We start from the raw sequence: 21,633 nt of genomic DNA, 5'->3' as shown, positions 1-21,633 counted from the left end.
TTGCAGTAAGTAGCATAACATAGCCGGGTGACCAATTTATGCCTCCACACATCTTCTGTGGCTTTAACCTCTGTGGTGATATTTCTTGGACAAATCCTGGCAAACTTTGCAACCCAAGAACAAGTTGGGACTCTTACTTACTGGCATTTAGAAGAATGAAAGGTGATCTTGTTGAAATATATTGGATTCTTGGTCTGGATAGGGTAAATGCTGAGGGGATGTTTCCCCTCCAGGTAGAGTCTGGGGCTGGAGGGCACAGCCCTTTGAATCGAAGGGGTGCCAATTTAAGACTGACATGAGAAATTTCTGAGGGTTGAGAGCCTTTGGAACACCTGGCCACAGCTGTGGGGCAGTGTCCTTGTTTATACTTCAGGCTGAGGTAGATCCTTGATCAGTAAGGGAATCGAGGGGTATAGGAGGAGTGTCTGATCAACTATGATCCAATTGAAAGGCAGACCAGAGGGGCTGAAAGGCCTGCTCCTATTGCTATTTCATCTTATAGAAGCTTTGTTCTGTTTGATGTGTCCCTTCTTGCTTTTAGAGCTCCTGGAAGTTAGTCTTGGGGTTGCTTTAGGAACTGTGTCTTCCATTGTCCCTTAATCCTTTAATGGATCTTCATGGTTTCTCCTGCTTGGTAAAGCCAATATTTTGTTCTTGTACTTGACAAATGAGCTGTTGAGAAGCATCATGTTTTTCATGAAACCTGCCTCTAATTATTTCTATGCTGAGACAATCCAGGTACATGAGGGACATATACTTAGTGTGGACTGAGGAGGAGAAGAGGCAAAGCCGATTTTGTTTGGAATTATGTTTGGAGCTGAGAAACAAGCTCATTAATAAGCACAAGTAAAATTATATTTGTATTGTACCTTTACTGTTCTCCTGATATTTAGCCGTACAGCTATCAAATTGCCTTTTGTTTTGAATTGTTGTCATTGGTAGACTTAACATGACAAGTAATTTGTACACAAATTGCAATGAGAGAATTTACTTTTAAAGGTATTGGCTGATGAATTTTAGCCTGAGAAATAGGAAATTTCCTTCCAACAGTGCAACTGAGATACAACCATATACCTGAGCAAATAAGCAGCGTTCCATTTAACACGTATAGACAGGATAATGCATGCGCGACTCCCCGCCAGGAGCAGCACAGTAAATTGGTTTAAGTGATGGAAATTGAGCAGAATACCTTGAGGAAGGAGGAGGATGAGTACTGGAGAGGTGCCAGCATGTATGTAGCCACGCACATTAATGCTAGATATTCACAGTTCCATCATGAGATTCATTGTCCTCATGCGTGCAGCTGTGCGGCATGTGGCTGGGAGCTGATTTGGAAGTAAACAATTTCTGAAGTGGCTGCTTCGTTGGGTGGAGAGGGAAAGGTTTACCTATTTGCAGGTTACTGCTTGACACTTGACTTGCGCTGACACTTCTGCAAAATTCCGCCCGCCCCCAGCCTATTTGTAAGGAGATGATCGAAGGATGAGTCACGGCCTTTAAGTTTCTCTTTGAATAGGTGGACTTTTAATCAAACAATGATACAGCTATGTTTTGTGTCACTGCATTGTAGCAGATTATGTAATAGAGCTTGAATGATTGTACAGAGCACTTTGAGGTGTTCTGATCTATAAAATGTTATGTAAACACCGGTATTGTCACCTTTACTTGGAGAAATAGAGGGGTATTGACCAGTGTATTCCAAATACATGTACAGCTGCTGTCACAACCAAAGTTGTCATGCTTTTGTTTTGGAATCTGCATAATACTACATCAGGTTTACCCATCTGTTTACCTGCATCTTGTTCTGTTTCTAGCTGCCGATAAAGCACGAAATGAGTTCACCGAAGCAGAGAAATCGCTGAGGGAGGTGGAGAGTTCGATTGGGTATCGTATCTATTTTAAAAAATAAAATCAGTTTGTTATCTAAGGCAAAGGTGTCTGGCATTGGGTGGGGTTGGGGGGGAATGAGAAATACTTGAAACCCTTGCTGAGGTGAAAAAAATCTCTGAGAAGCCACATTAACATCTGTGGGCCCAGGGTTGGAAATAGTTCAGAAGCTGGAGTTGTTTAGTTTCTTGCCAGCCTTCCTATCATAGCTAAGGAATCACATATGAGCTCTGAAGGTGATATCCTGCCAAACCGCTGTTTTCTTCAAGGCTAATTGGTGTTTGGAGGGGGTGAGAGAAGGAAAAGAGACTGTTCAGTGATTAAAGTTCAGGCAAAGCGTATAGGGTCTATGCCACTGTCTCTCTGAGGATGTTTGGTGTAGTTAATGCAGGCAAAAACTCTCAACCGTGATCTGTCATCAAAAATTTGAATGCGAGACATACTTGACGTTAACTAAAGAGGTAATTGCTGCAAATTTTGATGTGGCATTGAAATGTTAATTTAGGAATTGCTGCGTTTATCCCCCAGGGGATAGTATAACCCTTCAAAGCCACGTTCAAATGTAGTCCGTGAAAGAACCAGCCAGATATAAGAAGTGTTTTTCTGATTTCTGTCTGCTTTGTTTCCAATGGCTGTACCTTGGTTCATTGTTTGTATTTGGGTTGGCTTGTTTTAAATCCTCATGATAGAGAGAACCTATCCTTTCCATTATCAAATGTAGCAAGTTGCAACATGTGTATTCTAGCCTATTGCATCAGCTTCCCCTTGTTTCACCTTGGAACATTTTATTGTCAATTGAACTGAATGCATCCTTTTTTTAAATTAACATGTCAATTCACTAATTGTAAACTGAATCAGAAATTTCTACACTGCTTTGTTTCAAAAAAGAATTGAACGAAGGAGTATGATTTGCTTTGTTGAATTCCTGCTTTGCTCTGCTGTGGTTAATAAAAATGTTGTTAATTATCAGCATTAAGCTGAAAATGTTACACTTCATTTGTGTTGAGGCTGACTGATTCAGAGCTGAAGGAGACTTACTGCTATGGCCATTGGGCATGCTTGAGTATTAGTCTGCCTTGATTACTAATGTTGAGCTGTCAACACAGCATCAGACAGCTTTTGCTTTGCTAATAAAACTCCTCCATCCTCTATTCTATGTACATATCGACATGATGAGATTCTGTAACACACAGTTATCTGCACACTTCAACGAAGAATGTCACAAGTGTTAGAGCTTCATACAGTGTCAGCAGAGGAAAGTCTACCTTGTCCTAATCTTCTGTCAGCAAAGCCATGGATGCTGCACTAGTTAACAGGACAAAACAAAAAGCAGTGAACTAAGCCCATTAACGTTTGCAACTGTATATTGTTAACAATCTGGTTTAAGCACCGTACATGCAAGTTCAGGCAACACTTCATCCGTTGTCTGGACTCTTTACAGCTTCTGGACTCAGGATTCAAATTTAATAATATTAATTTGCAACCTGTGCCAATGTTTTGTTTTGTTTTCCATTGCTGGTTTGGTATTTTCACTCTTTTCTCTATTATTTCCTTGACTTTGCTTTCTGGTGGCAGCAATTCAGGGGCCTTCTCTGAAAGCATCCTTTGTTTCCTCACTTGTCCCATTATCTCTCCGTTTGACCTTGCACCATGAAATATTTTGCAATTTAACTTCTCCTGTCATCCAGCTTTTCACAGACCTGCTCACCATCATCCCTTTTACTTTCTCAGAATCTATTACCTTTTTAACGATTCCCAGTTCTGATCTGACATGAGACATTCATTCTATCTTTCTCTCTTTCTGTTCTTAGACCTGCTGAGCATATCCATCATTTTGTGTTTTTATTTGAAATTCGTTCTCATTGCTGAGGGGATTCTCCCTATCCTTGTATTTTAAATGAACAATATTCTTCCCCACAGTGATTGTATTCTATGCTAATTGGCCCTCGTCCCTTGATTGTATTTCTCAGTTATGAAACATTCCAACCTCTCCAAACTTCCATGTGCAAATAACTTGATGTGTCTGTTCATGGCCTGATTATTTTATCTGAATAGCTATTGGATTGCAACCCTTGTACTCTAGCTTACCACTGTTGCTGATTCTGTAGATGTGTTGCAGAAGGTTGTATGTTGGTAAAGGAGGTGATTGTTTCTGGACGGTAAACTCCAGGATTGTTTGTGACATTTCGGTATGTTAACAATGAGATGGCAAGAGGTTGCTTGAGAAGATTTCTCTGGAGTGGGGAAACTTGCCTATTATTTTGTAACTTGCTATTTTTTTCGAAACCAAATCGTTTTTGGCATCAAAGCGTGGAGCTGGATGAACACAGCAGGCCTGGCAGCATCAGAGGAGCGGGATAGCTGACGTTTCGGGTCGGGACCCTTCTTCTGGAGGGTCTTTTCTGAAGAAGGGTCCAGATCCAAAACATCAGCTTTCCTGCTCCTCTGATGCTGCCTGGCCTGCTGTGTTCCTCCAGCTCCACACTGTTATCTCTGACTCCAGCATCTGCAGTTCTTGCTATCTTGTTTTTGGCATCATTGCTTTGGATGGAAACTTGTTGGTTTGGGAGTGTTATAACTGAGTGATGTTGGGAACTAGATTAATATAGACAGCGCAGCAGGTACTGTACATAAATCATTGCATATTGCACAACCTGTCATACTTTAGTTTAGGCAACATTTAGAAATACTTACCTATGATGACAAAGCAAACTAATTGGGACAATTTTAAAGAGGTGCAGGAACCAGAATCTTTGAACATCACAGAACAAGTTGATGAGACTGATTTTAAAAACACTTCCAGGTTTTAAGAAGCATAGATAGGGAGGAAGTGTGTTTCCATTTGTGCAAGGATTGCGGGTTAGAAGACATGTGGCAAGTAATTGGCAAAAGGAGGAATAGTTATGAGAAGAAACATTCTCATGCATTCGCGTAGTGAGTGGTTAGCGTTATGGTGTGGAATGCTGTGCCTAAGAGTATGTGGAAGCAGGTTCAGTTGAGACGCTCAAAAGGGAATTAGCTGAAAAAAGGAAGAATGTGCAGGCTTATGGGGGTGGCGGGGTGGAGAGGGGTCAGGAGAATGACACTCGGGGGAAATTGTAGAGCGAACCCAACCCCTGTATAAAAGATCTTATCGAGTTTTCTTCCTAATATAGTGATAGGACTGTGATGATAGATCAGCATAATCAGTCACGGCATTAATATAAATGTATTGATTCAGTCATAACAATGGTCAGTGCCTTTCTTTTGTACTATAATGCAGGACAAAAGAGACTTGTACTACATTTCTTCAATTGATTACTTTGGAATCAATTAATTACAAACAAAGTGCTGGTTAACATCTAAGCTGCAATCCAGAAATGGAACTATACCCCTTAATCCCTAACGCAGACACATGTAGACAGCACAAAAAAAGCAACAGTCTCTGCAGAGATAATGTTTGTTTCTTTTAAAACAAAATGGGGAAATGGGTACAAGGATCTGTTTGGGCCAAGAGTTTGAAAAATAAGCATAGAATGTAATGACTTCTTATGGTCGTTGGGTTTCCTGTAGATGAAATTGAATTGCTAACAGCTATAGACTAATGGAAAAAGACAGTTCTAATTGCAGTCACCTTGTATCTGAGGCTTTGGAAAGTGACCTCGGGTTTTACAAAATCAGAAATGCTGGTGTTTAGAAACGAACAGGCTCCCAGTAACTTCTACTGAGAAAGGTAGAGAGACTTGCAGCTTCTTTGGTGTCTTCTTTATTGCCTATCTTGATTTCTAAAACAGAAAACAAAGAACAGAAAGGATTGCTAGGCTAATGTTAGCATAGCCTAATGCTTGTTTAAAACTAGGTTTTCAGTAATTAAGGGCCATGAGCCACATCTTTAATTTCCTTGAAAGCTTTGCTTCCTTTTGCACACTGTCCCTTGATTTTATTTTTGTAAACTGTGGTTAGCTTACAGCACTCAATAAATTGACCCTGTTCCTCGATTTTAAGCTATGCTGTAACCCTTTTCAGTACCACACCGTTCTATAACTTTCATTCTTTCACGTAGTCATTGATGATAACTGTATATTCCCACTAATAGGTACTAAAGACCTTGTGTGTTTAAAAAAAAATGTCAGAACTGTAGATGTGTTACTGTATTAAAAGGCCATTCGGCCCATTGTATCTGCACTAGCTGTTGATTTCACATAGAGCTAATCTCCTGTCTTCTGCACGTAACTCCACACATTGTTCCTTTTCAAAGTACCTTCTCGATGCCTTGATTGAACCTTCCTTCACCACACTCTCAGGCAGGGCAATCCAGACCGAAACCTCATGCTGCCTGAATGACATTTCTCTCACATTGCTTTTGCTTCTTTTGCCAATCACTTCTACTAATTCCCTCTTGTCCTCAACCAGGCCAGAGTCCAGATCTAAGTTTCTGTTGTTTATCTTCAGATGTTTTGTTTGCACATCTTACTTTGCAAGGAAACTTGGGAGAATCGCCACTCTTTAGTTTTTGTATCATGGGACTGTCAGTTGCATTACTGCATGAAGATATTTCTAGTTGTCTTTGGGGCCCACATATTTCAAATAAGGATGCTTAGTTTCTGTGTTTCATCTATCAAATTATTGAGAGTACTGTTAAGTCTACATTTCAGTTTCCCCATGCAAAATCTCACGTAGAATATTGCTTAGTATTGAATGGAAAGTATTTAACAGTAGGGAAATGGAAATCTATATACCTCTCCAAGGCTCTTTTGACAGCACCTTCCAAACCCATGATCACTGCTATCTAGGACAAGGGCAGCAGATGTAGAGGAACACCAGCACTTACAAGTTCCCCTTCAAACCACACATTGTCCAGACTTCAAAATATATCGCTGTTCCTTCAGTGTCAGAATAGTGGGGAATTTAGCAATGGTAATGTCACTGAATGTCAAAGGACGACAGTTAGAGTCTGTCTTATTGGAGACGGTTATTGCTGGACCCTTGTGTGATGGCAACGAGCGGTATGCAGATAAGAAATAAGAGGATGCCAAGGATAGAGCCTTAGAGGACATCAGAGCTATCAGTGCTGGATTGGAAAGAGGAACCATTGCAAGTGACAAGAATAGAACAGGTTGCGACTGTTTTACTTACTGTCTTTACTTGCGCTGAGCAGCTGAGGCGAATTGTGGTTTCATCGTGGCTGGGGAAGAGGTGCTAGCATAATGGTAATGTTGTTAGACTAATAACCCAGAGGTTCAGGCTGTGCTGATAATAGATGGTGAAATTTAAATTCACTAAAAATCTAGAATTAAAAGCCAGCCTAATGGTGACCACTAAACCTACCTGGTTCACTAATACCCTTTAGGAAATGCAGTGGTACTGTGCCTTTAAGAGCAATGTGCTCTGTGCTGTTTCTTGCAGAGAGGTGTTGCCACAGTGGTGCCGGAATGTCTGCTTCAGAAGCAGTGGGTAAACAGCTTTGAGCTATCTGAGTGTTTTGTTAAATTAGACAAGTTGATGGAGTAGGCTCACACAGACCCAGGGTTTTAGTTTGTTTCAGTTGGGGTTTTTTGGAGCTGGCTGTTGAAGCTGATAGATAAAGCTCTCGCTCTCTCTCTGCTGCAGCAAAAAGCTTGAGTTCTTTCACTGCTGCTAGATTGTTGCTATCAGTGTTCCTTTCTCTTGGACTGGAAGGGAGATTGCACATGAGGAACATCTGCTTTGCTGAATTTCCTGCTCCCAAGGGGGTGTTTATGGAATGCTGCTATATAGGAACAACTGATGATTAGTAGTTTAATAATATATTATTTTGTAAAGTTTTTCAACAGAGGTAAAGTTATGTCAATTACTTTTTGTTTGTATTTTAACTGTGCTATTAGAATAAAGTGTGGTTTGCTTAAAGCCTTGCAGTGGACCAATCGAATCACATCTGGGACACAGCATCTTACACTTGCCTTTAAATATAATAAAATGTTAGGGTCTAGGCTATCTCCTTGATATATTTTGAGGGGTTTTGGTCTGGTCCACATCAGAAAAGAATTCTGCCATCCTTGCCTGGTCTGGCCTACATGAGACTCTGGATCTTTAGTAATGTGTTTGACTCTCAACTGCCTTCTGGGCAATAAATTCTATCTTAGCCAGCAATGTTACATTGCTACACTGCCACATCCCACGAACAAGTAAGTAAAAAGGCTGGACTCTGAACATAGCATAGATGGAAAATGAAAATTTACCCAATCTTACATTACTACTGTTGGGAGCATCCTGTACTAGAATACGTTTGTATAGCCTAAATGAGAATTAGGAAAGCTAATGTTCGCATTTACCTGGATTATTCTTGCCACCCTTCTTAAATAAAGGAACAACATTGGCCATTCTCCAATCCTCTGGGACCTCCCCTGTAGCCAGTGAGGATACAAAGATTTCCCTCAAGGCTCCAGCAATTTCCTCCCTTGCTAGAATTAAGAAAGGTGTGGTTTGTTGTGAGCGGAATTTAATGCAAAGGTAGGGAGGTTATGTTTCAGTTATACAGAGCAGTGGTGAGACTGCATCTGGAGTATTGTTTACAGTACTTGTCGCTTTATTTAAGAAAGGGTATAAATGTGTTTGAAACTGTTAGTCTAAAATGGCAGGGTACTTATGAAGATGGAGCTTAAAAGAATAAAAGGTGACAGGAATGAAACACAAGATCTTGAGCTGCCACAACAGGGTAGATGAGGAAAGGATGTTTCCTCCTATGGGGAGAACTAGGGGTCACTGCTTAAAAATGAGGGGAATGAGCCTGGCCAGGTGGTCGTTGTCTCAGTAGGGGAGCATTTCGGGAACAGTGATCACAATTCAGTAAGCTTTAAGGTACTGATGGATAAAGATAAGTGTGGTTGTCAGGTGAAGGTGCTAAATTGGGGGGAAGGCTAATTACAACAATATTAGGCAGGAACTGAAGAATGTAGATTGGAGGCAGACATTTGAGGGCAAATCAGCATTTGGTATGTGGGAGACTTTCAAATGTAAGTTGCTGGGAACTCGGGACTGGCACATTCCTGTGAGGATGATGGATAAATATGGCAAGTTTAGGGAACCTTGGATTACGAGAGATATTGTGAGCCTAATCAAAAAGAAAAAGGAAGCACATATCAAGGCTAGGAGGGTGGGAACACACGAAGCAAGGGTGGAATACAAGGCAAGTCGAAAGAAACTTAAGCTAGGAATCAGGAGGGTAAAAGGAATCATGAAAAGTCATTGGCCAACAGGATTAAGGAAAATCCGAAGAGTATTTATACATAGTGAGAGGGTTGGCCCACTCAGGGACAGGGAAGGAAATTTGTGTGGAGTCAGAGGAAATGGGCAAGGCATTAAATGAGTACTTTGCGTCAGTATTCACCAAAGAGAGGACTTGGTGGATGATGAGTCTGGGGAAGGGTGTGAAGATAGTTTGGGTTATGTTGAGATCACAACGGGGGAGGTATTGGGGGTCTTGGAAAAACATTAAGGTAGACAAGTGCACAGGGCCCGATGGGATATACCTCAGAATAATGAGAGAGGCAAGGGAGGAAATTGCTGGAGCCTTGAGGGAAATCTTTGTTTCCTCCCTGGCTACAGGGGAGGTCCCAGAGGATTGGAGAATAGCCAATGTTGTTCCTTTGTTTAAGAAGCACCATGGTTTTGTGAAGGGGAGGTAGTGTCTCACTGATTTACTTGAGTTTTTGAGGAAGTGACGAGGATGATCAATGAGGGTAGGGCAGTGAATGTTATCTACATGGACTTCAGTAAGGCCTTTGACAAGGTCCCTCATGGCAGGCTGATACAGAAGGTAAAGTCGCACGGGGTCAGAGGTGAGCTTGCATGATGGATAAAAAAACTGGCTCAGTCATAGAAGACAGATGGTAACAGTGGAAGAGTGCATTTCTGAATGGAGGACTGTGACTAGTAGTGTTCCTCAGGGATCAGTGTTGGGACTTTGCTATTTGTAATGTATATAAATGATTTGGAGGAAAATGTAACTGATCTGATTATGTTTGCTGATGACACAAAGGTTGGTGGAATTGTGGATAGCGATGAGGACTGTCAAAGGATACAGCTGGATATAGATCGGTTAGTGACTTGGGCAGAGAGGTGACAAATGGAGTTTAATCTGGAAAATAAGAGCGAATGCATTTTGGACGATCTAATCCAGATGGAAAATATACAGTAAATGGCAGAACTCATAAGAGTACTGATAGGCAGAGGGATCTGGGTGTACAGGTACACAGGTCGCTGAAAATGGCAATGCAGGTGGAAAAGATAGTCAACAAGGCATGTGGCATGCTTGCCTTCATCGACTGGGGCATTGAATTTAAAAACTGGCAGGTAATGTTGCAGCTTTATAGAACCTTAGTTAGGCCGTATTTGGAATATTGTGTTCAATTCTGGCCGCCACGCTACCAGAGGATGTGGTGGCTTTGGAGAAGGTACAGAAAAGATTTACCAGGATGTTGCCTGGTATGGAGGGCATTGGCTATGAGGAAAGGTTGGAGAAACTTGGGCTGTTCTCACTGGAACGGCAGAGGTTGAGGGGCGACTTGATAGAGGTCTACAAGATTATGAAGGGCATGGTCAGAGTGGACAGCCAGAAGCTATTTCCCACGGTAGAAGAGTCAGTTATTACAGGCCATAGGTTTAAGGAGTGAGGGCCAAGGTTTAAAAGTGATGTATGAGGCAAGTTTTTTTTTACAGAGGGTAGTGGGTGCCTGGAACTCACTGCCGGGGGAGGTAGTGGAAGCAGATACGACTTTTAAAGGGAGTCTTGACAAATACAGGAATAGTATGGGAATAGAGGGATACGGTCCCCGGAAGGATAGGGGGTTTTAGTTGTGATGGGCAGCATGTCGGTACAGGCTTGGAGGGCCAAAGGGCCTGTTCCTGTGCTGTAATTTTCTTTGTTCTTGTTCTTAAGGCACGCCCATTTAATATGGATGAGGAGTCACAAGACTTTGGAAATTGTTGGAAGTGGGGTGGGTGGATATTTTTAAGGCACCAGTAGATTCCCAATAAACAAGTTGGGTGTAAGCTTATCAACAATAGGCAGGAGTGTGGAGTAATCAGATCAGCCGTGTGGCTGCCTCCTCCTAATTTGTATTATGCTTAAAAATATCCTGTATTGTATGCAAATAGATATTTTCCCCCAAATACTAAAGTGGCTAAGAAGTTGACTGTAGCAGCAAGGATTGTATTCTGTGCAGTGTCATAGTTGCCCTGACAGTGGAACTAACCAGATTTTTAAAGGGACTTGACTTAAGGTGTCAAAGCCACCTCTGTTAACTGCTGTGACTTATTCCTTCATGGCAGTAGTATAGTATGGCGGTATGAGTGATGTTATATAGCATAATGATCAGGTTGTCATTTTTATCTGATAGTTTAACTTTGTTTAATCTGGTATTTGTATTTTAACTTTATTTTCTTGACCTTGTTTATTTGATTTGGCACCTGTATGCAGCAGGATTGGGGATTTGAATCCAATGATTCTGATGGTTTTAGCACACTGTGATAATTCCTGTGATGAAGCAATCAACTTATTTTAAAAATGCTCAGAAAATACAACAGCTGATTCAGTTTCACTGCTCCTGTTTTGCAGGAGTCTCGAGAGGGAGCTTACCATTGACTTTGGACCTGATGGAGAATTTGCATATATGTTTAACCAGTGTTATGAAATGACGACAAATGAGTGAGTAGTCTCTCGTATTTTCCCACCCTTTTTATGGTGCACTGTTTGTGTTCTCAGTAAAGTTGATATAGATTTTTTTTTCCCATCTTGAAGAGGTTACATCCTAAAGAAAACAAAGATATTATTTTGGTGGCCTGGCATAGGAAGCAAATTAAAATAGCTGTTTGAAATGTAAGATCTATATAATTTTTTTTGTTATTGAGCATGCTTGCTGCCAGCAACATCAACTTGCATTTAAGTAGCACCTTTAACATTGTAAATCATCCCAACTTATCAATGATCTTTAGGACATAATAATGTGGATAGAAGTAGACCATTTGGCTCCTTGAGTCTCCTCTGCCATTCAAACTCCTGGCAGATCTAATGTAACCTTAACTTTCCTGTTTGCCTACCCATAACCCTTGATTCTGTTATGACCATTGGTCAGAATCAAATGTACTGTGGGTGTTTTTAACTCTTTTTAAAAAAAAAAAAAGTTGTTGTAGCATTACTGGAGTTTCCTTTTCTTTTATTTGACCTATTTTTCAAATCAACCTGTTCAGAGATGTTATTGCACACCTCTGGAGCAGGTGGTACTTGAACCTGACCCTCCTGGTTGGGGGGTAGGGACACTACTACTGTGCCACAAGAGGGTCCCCATTACAAGAGGATTGATGCAACTGAAAATGCCAATTAGCTGGCTGTTTTTATAGACAGACCAATGGAATATCACACCTTTTGCATCTGAAGGTCACTTCAAACAACATCTCCACAGACAACATGCTCAAACTACTGGACCTATGCCTCACCACCCACTTCACTTTCAACGGCCAAACATAGGAACAAATCAACAGGACACCCATGGGATCACCTATCTTCAGACTCATAGCAGAGGCAATGATGCAAAGACTCGAAAGGACGGCCCTTCTGCTAATCCAACCAAAACTATGAATACGCTACGTGGACGACACCTTTGTCATCAGTAAACGGACCAAACTAGAGGAGTCACACAAGCATATAAACAACACCCTCACCGGAATAAAATTCACCAGAGAGGAGGAGAAGAACAAACAGCTCCCATTCCTGGATGTCATGGTGGAGCACAAGACAAATGGGAACTCCAAACAAACGTACACAGAAAAGCCACACACACGGATCAGGTACCGAACTTCAACCACAACTGTCCCAACATGCGCTCGCACACACACACACTCACATGCACACACACCAGTGAAACGGGCAACGGCACACTGCAGCAATGCAGACCTACGCCAAGAGGGCCGGGTCAGACGATGCCTACGCAAACAACATCAGGACAATACAACACGCCCCGACACGCTCGTCACACTACCCTACATCAGGAACACATCGGAACTAACCACTACACCCCTACGACCGCTGGGCATCAGAGTGGCACACAAGCCTACATCAACCCTACGACAACTGCTCGCCTGAACCAAAGACCCACTCCCCGCCATGGACAGGACCAATGTCATCTATAAGATCCCCTGCAGAGACTGAGAAACACTACATCGGACAAACAGGAGGAAACTAACAACGAGAGTACACGAACACCAACTGGCAACAAAAAGACACGACCAATACTCGCTCATCTCAATCCACATGGATAAGGTGAACCACCAATTCGACTGGGACAACACCAAAATCCTGGGACAAACTAAGCAGAGACAGGCACGGGAAGTCCTAGAAGCCTGGCACTCCACGAAGAAAGCCACCCATAAACACGTAGAACTCGACCCCATATACACTCCACTACGAAGGAAAACCGGAAATGAGGCAATCCAGCTCAATGAACACCAGAGTTTAAAACCAGGTGGGAAAACACACCAATGCTTCATCGGAGGCTGCACTGAGGATGTTACCCAGCAGGATAATGAAACGTCTGCAGAACAACAAACCAGCTCGGCGAGCCAACCAACCACAACACCCACAACCCGAGCTACAAATCTACTCCAAAACCTTAGAACTGTCCTTTAAAATGGAGGAAGAAGCAGGTCAAAGTAGACTGGGCTGTGATCCTTTCTGACTACTAAGATAATGAAAAGCTAATGATTCCTCTGTGCAACAGATATTTGCCCCCTTCAGATGATGTCCCAAACTGTGGATTGTGTTTTTCCCTTTTTGAAGAATACCCAATTATAACTGTTTTTAAAACACTCAGTTTCAATTCTACTGGAGTCTGCTAGTGGGGCTGAATGTTTCTGTGTGCACCAGCCTGGATTCCAGTGGACTTGCCTGTTCTAACGTGTGCACATGTATGTTGCATTACTAATTCTTTTTGCAGGTGGTAATAAATTAACAAATAGAATGAATTTATTAAAGGAAGCCCAGTTAAATTAGCTCCTTTTAAGACCCTAAAAGTTCAGTTGGTTCTTGAGGAAGGGTATCCACAAGGGAAGGAATCCTTTTTAAATCAACCTTGTTGTGGTGAACCAAGGTGCCAGTTTATCTGCCCATGTCTACTCGCCCTGAGATTAACAGTTTGGAATGTCCTGTCTCGAACCCGAATGAATTAGAGGATCTCGTTTGGGTACTGGTTGTAACAATTTCTTTATCAGTCAAGCCCATCTAACTCGATCTTGCATCTATTACAAGCTGTTGCGCTCGGGGTTGGCGGGGTGTGGGGGAGAGAATTCCAAAGGTTAATGACCTACGGAGAGGAAATTGCTCCTCATCTCCATTTTGAATGGGAGGCTGAGCACAGAACTTGTTGCCCATCCCTAAATGCCCTTGAACTGATTGGCTCTCTAACCCATTTCAGAGGGTAGTTAAGACTGCGTAGGGACGGCAGATTTCCTTCCCTAAAGGGCATTAGTGAACCAGGTGGATGCTTTATGTTGTTGATTACAGGGCCACCATTAGAATTGTTTAGTATTAATTCCCAATTTTAATGAAAACATTTCTCAGTCTTCTCAGGTGATATTCAAACTCCAGTCCCAAGACCTGGGCCTTTTGTAATGACATTACCACCATCACACACTCCCTTCAGCAGCGTTTAGGTTCTGGGTTCTTCTGTAACTTTGTAATCTAAAGACCCATCTAGATACTCAGCTTCTGAACCTGGCTCAGTCCTTGGGTGACTTGACACGGTGGGTGAGTCACTGATCGTAGATGTGCAATTCTTCATCTGTTGGCTGCACTCCATGGTGTGATAAAGGTCCTGATGATCAGGAAGCTATGACTTACAAGAAAAACTCTCTTTTGGTTACAAGGCTGCTGGTTTCCGTAAAGCAAGCACAGGCAGCTGCTCATATGGCTCTTATTTTTTTCCCCCACTCCATATTGTGCTGCATGCAAAGTGTAAGAGGAATGGGAATGCACTGGAGCTGATCTGCTCCAGAAGGGGAGGTGATAACCCAGTGGTATTATCGCTGGACTGTTAATCCAGAGACCCAGATAACATTCTGGGGACCTGGGTTCGAATCCTGCCACAGCAGATGGTGGAATCTGATTCTGTAATGACCACTGGTCAGAATCAAGGGTTATGGAAAGGCAAACGGAAAAGTTAAGGTTCAATTGAATTCAATAAAATATCTGGAATTAAGAATCTAACAATGACCATGAATCCATTGTCGATTGTTGGGGAAAAACCCATCTGGTTCACTAATATCCCTTAGGGAAGGAAACTGCCATCCTTACCTGGTCTGGCCTATATGTGACTCCAGACCCACAGCAATGTGGTTGACTCTCAACTGCCCTCTGAGCAATTTGGAATGGGCAATAAATGCTGCCTAGCCAGCGACACCCTCATCTGTTAATGAATAAAGGAAAGAAAAAGCAGCATCCCAAACAAAATCTAAAAGCCACCCACTGTGTTTGAATGTATATGTTAACACCAAACGACATTAGGAGTAACCAACTTGTTTTGGAAAGTCTTTCTTAAAATAAAAATACTTGCTGAAAATATGTCCTCAGTGCTTTTGCAGCAGGTGTTTGGGGATGAATAGTTGTGTGTTGCCTTGCAGCAGACTCCACTTCAATGATGTTTCTTCAGATGTCCATTTACATCAGATCTAGCCAGAGCTTCATGCTGAAAATTCTTAGGTGTAACAACATGTCGAACAGCACTGTTAAACACTTTCTTTCCCAGTTCTCTTGCTGCTTTCCCCCCATAACACATGTGTACGTGCACATACACATGCACACACCTCCTCATGTACAGACCCCTAAACAGTCAGTCTTTCACCCCCACACTTGTTCTGGCTCTGTCTCCTCTCCCTCACGAGCACACTATACTCCACACAACCTACTGTTACAGTGCATTCAGGTTCTGTAAAGGAAACTGTAAGGATCGACTTGTCTTCGTCATTCAAGCTTTAGTTTTAGTGCTTAGCCTGAGTATGCAGAATGGTGCCTCGTAGCTACAAATTTTGCGTCCATATTTCCCAATCGTTTGCATGCATCTTAAGTTGCTTGTGGATCTTGCGTTTCAAATTGGAATTTGTCCAATTTGCATTTATCCACTCATCAAACTTCAGAACAGTCCTCCCCAAACCTACAGCCATGGAAAATTAAATCAGGACAAACCAGCTAACAACAAATATAAGGATTGGATTACCAGGGGTTTTTGAGGACCGAGATAGTGAGGTGGACAGTGTTGGTATATGTGGATATTTCCAGGGTGGGAACTGTTCAGGATTTTAACAATGATGCACTGTTCCTTACAGGTATGTCTACAAGCTCTGCCCGTTCAGTAAAGTGGCACAGAAACCCAAACACGGAGGTTCAGAAACCAGTCTTGGGTAAGATAATAATGGATTTGTAGGGCGTACGTCCTGTAACCTGTTTTATTTTCAAAATTAGTTCATCATCTGTGCTGTTTCCATGTCTTCACTTCAAGTTGTGGGAATTAGGTGGGTTAACATGAGTAAACATTTGAACATTGGTTTCTCTGAATGACTTGTTGTTCAGGTTTCGTTGACTGATGCACTGCTGCCCAAAATGGAGAGGAAAAGCAGCTATGTTGTGTTAAGACACTGAACATTGTGTTTTGGTTTGGTGTGCGATAGCCTGTCCCCAGTGGAGGCAGCCTGTCTTAAGTGGCCTGGGTATCTGCATGCCAGCAGATCAGAGGGCACCCTGTACACTGGTTACATTGTAAGGCATTGTGCAATGTATTAATTGTGTTATGTAGGACTTGCTCTGTAGTCTGTCATCCTCATAGAATCCCTACAGAGTGGAAGCTGGCCATTTGGCACTCCAAAGAGCATCCCACCCAGGCCTATTCCCCAACCCCATCCCTGTAACCTTGGCTAATCCACCTAGCCTGCATCTCTCTGGACACTACGGGCAATTTAGCCTGGCCAGTCCACCCTAACCTGCACATCTTTGGACTGCGAGGAGAACGGAGCATCCAGAGGAAACCCAAGCAGATACGGAGAGAACATGCAAACTCCACACAGACAGTTGGCCGAGGGTGGAATTGAACCCAGGTCCTTGGCGCTGTGAGGAAGCAGTGCTAACCACTGAGCCACCGTGCTGCCCCATCCTGTGTAAAGGAAACTATATGAAAATGCTTGAAACTTTGGCTCATGTTCATGCAGTATCTGTGGAATGAGAAGTTGTGTTAACGTTTCAGATCAATAGTATTCATCAGAGTTAGAGATGAGCAACTTTGAAACAATACGGTTTGAGGCAAGTTGATGGGGGGAAAAGGAACAATATAAGGCAGGTTTATATAACAGGCTGCCTAACAAAGGGGTCTTGTGTGTTCCCCCAAAGGCAGTTCTGTCCGTCCAGCCAAAGGAGGTCCTGCCCATCTGGTCAGACCAATGTTCAAAGTACAGTTAGGCATAAGTGGACGATTTTGAAAGGATTTGCTCAACCAATCTGAGACCATTCCCTCCCATGTTTCCTGGTCACTGATGAGTGAGGGTGGATCCCGCAGCCTTCCCCTTTCCCCTTTCCCCTAATCCCTAACTGACAGAAACATTAAAATATTCTCCTCGCAACCCCAGCCCAATGTGTAAATGTTGGATAAAGTCCATTGTGGGGGAAATGGCCTGTGATCAGCTGAGTGCTGGAGCAATTAGCTGACAAAAGGAGTGAAGGTGAAAGGCCAAAATGGGCGATCATGGAGCAGGCAGAAATGTAAATGACCGCAGTAAATGGCAAGAGGAAGGGGAAGCCGTGACAAAGACTTGTCTCCCTGACGATGTAGTGGTAGCCCCTGAGTGTGCAGATAAGCTGGGCTGGCTGTAGTGTGCCTGGAAACTGAGTGTGGACCAGGGAGGGACTGAAAACAAAATTCATTTCAACTTGTGTGAATCTTTTAAATCCATTCATGTCACTGATTAGACCAGCATTTATTATTTATCCCTAATTGCCCTGGAGAAGCTGCTGGTGAGCTGCCATCTTGAACTGGGAAACCTGCAGTGCTGTTTGGGGTTGTGGGGTGGAGGTCCAGGATTTTGACCCAGTGACAGTGAAGGAACGGCGATTATATTTCCAAGTCAGGATGGAGGTGCTGGTGTCCCCATGCCTTTGCCCTTGTCCTTCCTTACGATAGAGGTCACGGATATAGAGAGTGCTGTGGAAGGAACCTGAGTGAGTTACAGCAGTGCAACTTGTATATGGTATGCTTTGCTGCCACCATGCAAATTTGTGTGCATTGTTGTGTTTGCTGTTCTGGGGATATGCAGTGAGTAACGTTTGCCAGCTAAGGTGCCTAAAAGGGAAATGCTTCAATTTTGACCTTGAAAGCCTGTATTTTGGGGCAGGAGGAGGGACTATGTTTTATTTGATTTTTTTGTAGTCACATGTACCCAAGTACAGTGAAAAACATTGTTTTGCAAGCAGTACTGGCAGATCAAAGCAAACAAGGACATACAGATAATAGGGTGCTTAGACACAGCGAGGCATACAGATTACACTGCACAGGAGGTGCACAAAGCAAGATCAACATTATCAAGATCACATTTGTAGTTAGAGAGTCCATTCGTCTGTCTAATAACAGCAGGGAAGAAGTTGTTCTTGAATTGGCAAGTACCTGGAGCCCTCATGTTCACCCATCCTCTTTTCTATCTCCGCTCTATCTGCTGTGTCTTTAAAATGTTTTATTTTCAATGTTATTTTTGGTGAGGTACGGTAAAAGTGAATCATCGGTATTTTTGAGTACTCGGCCATATTTGATAAAATAAAAATGCCCTGACATTTAAATGTCCAGGGTATCTCAAAATTGCTTTGAAGATTGTGTTAAATATTTAGTAACTTTCTCTCATAATCATTTCTGAATTGTAGCATCATTAAAACTGATTTCTTCCTGCTTCTGTTGACTTGTGTAGAATAGTTTCCAAAACCCATAATAGAATTTATTATCTCTCGATCTGTTTACAAAGAGAATCTTTGGATATTTTGAGCGCAGCATCTTTACATGGAACACGTGATGAAATCGATGCTGAATATAAACTGGGATTGCTACAGGAGGGAATGCCTAGTATAGTGCACTTAATGTGCTAGTGATGTAGCTGTCATCTTAAATGCTATCTTTAAAATCAAAGAGGGAGACAGAAGCACCAAAAATAGGCTGGAATTGTCTCAATTGTCCAAGATTAATACAAAGACAAAAGCTCTGCCACCTATTGTGACCCATCCCCTTTAATGGAACTAAAGAACAGCTGCTGAAATTTAGAAGTAGGAAAATTAATAATAATACAATGCATCAGTTGAGATCTACCTCGAAGGAGGAGGCTGTTCAATCCATCATGTCACTACTGGCTCGTTCCTAAAGTAATCCCAAACAAGCTCGTGGCCACCTCTCTTTTTGCATCATTCTTTGCTTTATTTAACGCTTCACATTGAGAGCCTTCACCAGAACACCTGCCCTGTCTTCGGTCTGTGCTCTATCTGCTGTGTCTTTCCGATGTTTACTTTCTCAATGTTATTTTTCTGCAGTCGGTTCAGGGAGATTTAGGCTCCGAGCTGCAATTCCTGCCCTTCCATCGTGAAGCCCAATTATTCACAGGGTCAGACCTTCTGAGGGCAGTGTTCCCCTAAATTTTTTAATGTCTTGACCCCATTTAAGTGCCAAGACCTGTTGGAGCAAAGTGGGGTGGAGATATGAAGAGAATTGCTTGCATCGAATGTATTGCCTTTTTGGAATGATTTGTAACGTTTTTCTGTCTGTGCATGCAGTGTATGGGGCTCGTGGGCTGGACCTGAAAGTAACAAGTTCAGTGCGATGAAGTATGAGCATGGTACTGGCTGTTGGCAGGGGCCCAGTAGGACCACCTTGGTAAGTACACTTGGGGGTTTGTAACAAGGTGGGGGCTAGTTTGTGTAACAAAGTTGGGGGGGATGGTAGTTTGTCTCTGTAACGAGGTGGGGTGGTAGTTTGTCTCTGTAATGAAGCGGGGGTAGTAGTTTGTCTATGCATGAGATGCTGTGGTTTCATTGCAAATTAGTCGGGTGTCATTATGGCTCAGTCAGGAGAACTGGTCTCTGAGGTGGAAGTACACGTACCTTGCCAGGACCTGATCCAGGTTACAGCCTCAGTATAGTGAGAAAGGGTATGACCCTTGATTAAGGTGCTATCTTGTCGGATGTTAAACCAAAATTCTGCATGTTTTAAGATAGCCTAAAGGATGTAGAATCAAAAATGATACCATAGGCAAATGCGATACAGTACAGCACAGGAACCACCCTTCGGCCTGCCAAGCCTGCACCAATTCCTAATCCTTATTTAGACCTAGTGCTTATTGCCCGTACGGGGTTTCTGTCCCTCTGTTTGCCTCCTGTTCATGTGTCTGTCAAGATAATGCCTTAAACGTTGCTAATGTGCCTGCTTCACATGTTGATGTGTGCTATATATCACTGAGTCTGAGTTAGTTTAGCAGCGTGCAGCTTTTACGTCTTGTGTTCTGGAGCTATAGTAATGGTGGAAGTGTCAACGTTCTACCGTCTCTCCTGCTCTCAGCACCTGACATTGGAGTGTGTTGGAAGGGTTTGCAGGTCGATAGTCGACACGCTTTTCCATGTTATGGTCACTCCTTCCTTTGGTTGACATTGGGTTTGAATCTGAAGCTGCTGGCTCAGATGCCTAGTGCTCCTCACACGAAATAGTTGAAGCGAATGATACAAATGCATTTAAAGGGGAAATTAGATAAGTACATGAGGGATAGAAGGGTGTCCCAATGGATTTAGACAAAGGAGGTTGGCAGTTTGTGTGACACATAAACTGGTGTGGATCAAAGGCCATTCGGCCCATGTTTTTGTTTTTGATGGGACTGGATAAAGAGTAATGAAGTCCATGGCTGACATTACCTCCTCAATCATTCATTGGTATTTGTGATGTCTTGCTGAGTGTAAATTAGCTGTGGCAGTGCACAACTCATTTGGTAAGTGATTGAAGTATCATCTGCTATTATGTGCTTGAGGACTGGGCTTGACCCCATTTGTGACCTTTGACCCCAGAGGTCAGAGTGCTGCCACCGAGGCCAGTTGTCTCCCAACAGGGAAAACGATGCCTGCACCCCGCACTGTTTACCCTTTCTCTCAGAACGCTCCCTGTTATGTTGTTTCAATTGCTGACAGGTGAAGCTGTCCTGTGGCAAAGAGACTGATGTGCTGTCCACTTCAGAGCCTAGCCGCTGTGAATACCTGATGGAGTTTTCGACGCCAGCCCTTTGCCAGGAGGAGATGAATGGGGAAGGAACAGATCATGACGAATTGTGAGAATTGGGCGAGTGGGCTTAACAGGTGAGCCAAGCTCCCCAAACACCAGTATTGACTTTGACTTTGATTTGTATCCGTCCTTGAGCCAGTGAACTTATTCCTTCCTATTACTATCATTGGGTGCCTGATGGAGCAGGTCAGCGACCAAGCTTTTACCAGGCCAGATCATCACCTTAAATGATGGGTGGCAAGGGAATCAGTGGGAATGTACGGGGGAAAATGAGTGCTGTGATGTTGTTATTTAAGAAAAATGTACATTACTGTATTTAGAACTGTGAAGCACACTAAAGATATGCACTACCCACCATGTACTTGGAAGCAAAGCCTGATACTGACAGGACACTACCACAGCAAATACCACAGATGTTGGAAATCTGAAATAAAAGCTCACTTGAGTTGTATTGGACTTG

At 42.7% G+C, this 21,633-nt stretch overlaps 1 protein-coding gene across 1 annotated transcript in view; it reads left to right on the top strand.

Annotated features, from left to right (window-relative positions):
• Positions 1–21,633, top strand: part of prkcsh (protein kinase C substrate 80K-H) — a 79,704-nt gene that overhangs the window by 40,405 nt on the left and 17,666 nt on the right. The window contains exons 12-16 of the mRNA XM_048617891.1: positions 1,815–1,884; positions 11,462–11,551; positions 16,219–16,293; positions 19,685–19,784; positions 21,083–21,247. Of these exons, the coding sequence (XP_048473848.1) occupies positions 1,815–1,884; positions 11,462–11,551; positions 16,219–16,293; positions 19,685–19,784; positions 21,083–21,223 (476 nt within the window). The 3' untranslated portion in view covers positions 21,224–21,247. The remainder of the gene's footprint in view (positions 1–1,814; positions 1,885–11,461; positions 11,552–16,218; positions 16,294–19,684; positions 19,785–21,082; positions 21,248–21,633) is intronic.

The sequence above is a fragment of the Rhincodon typus genome, chromosome 38, assembly GCF_021869965.1.
Source record: "Rhincodon typus isolate 14 chromosome 38, sRhiTyp1.1, whole genome shotgun sequence".
In the NCBI taxonomy this organism is placed as follows: domain Eukaryota; kingdom Metazoa; phylum Chordata; class Chondrichthyes; order Orectolobiformes; family Rhincodontidae; genus Rhincodon; species Rhincodon typus.
This window is presented reverse-complemented; position numbering and strand designations above follow the sequence as displayed.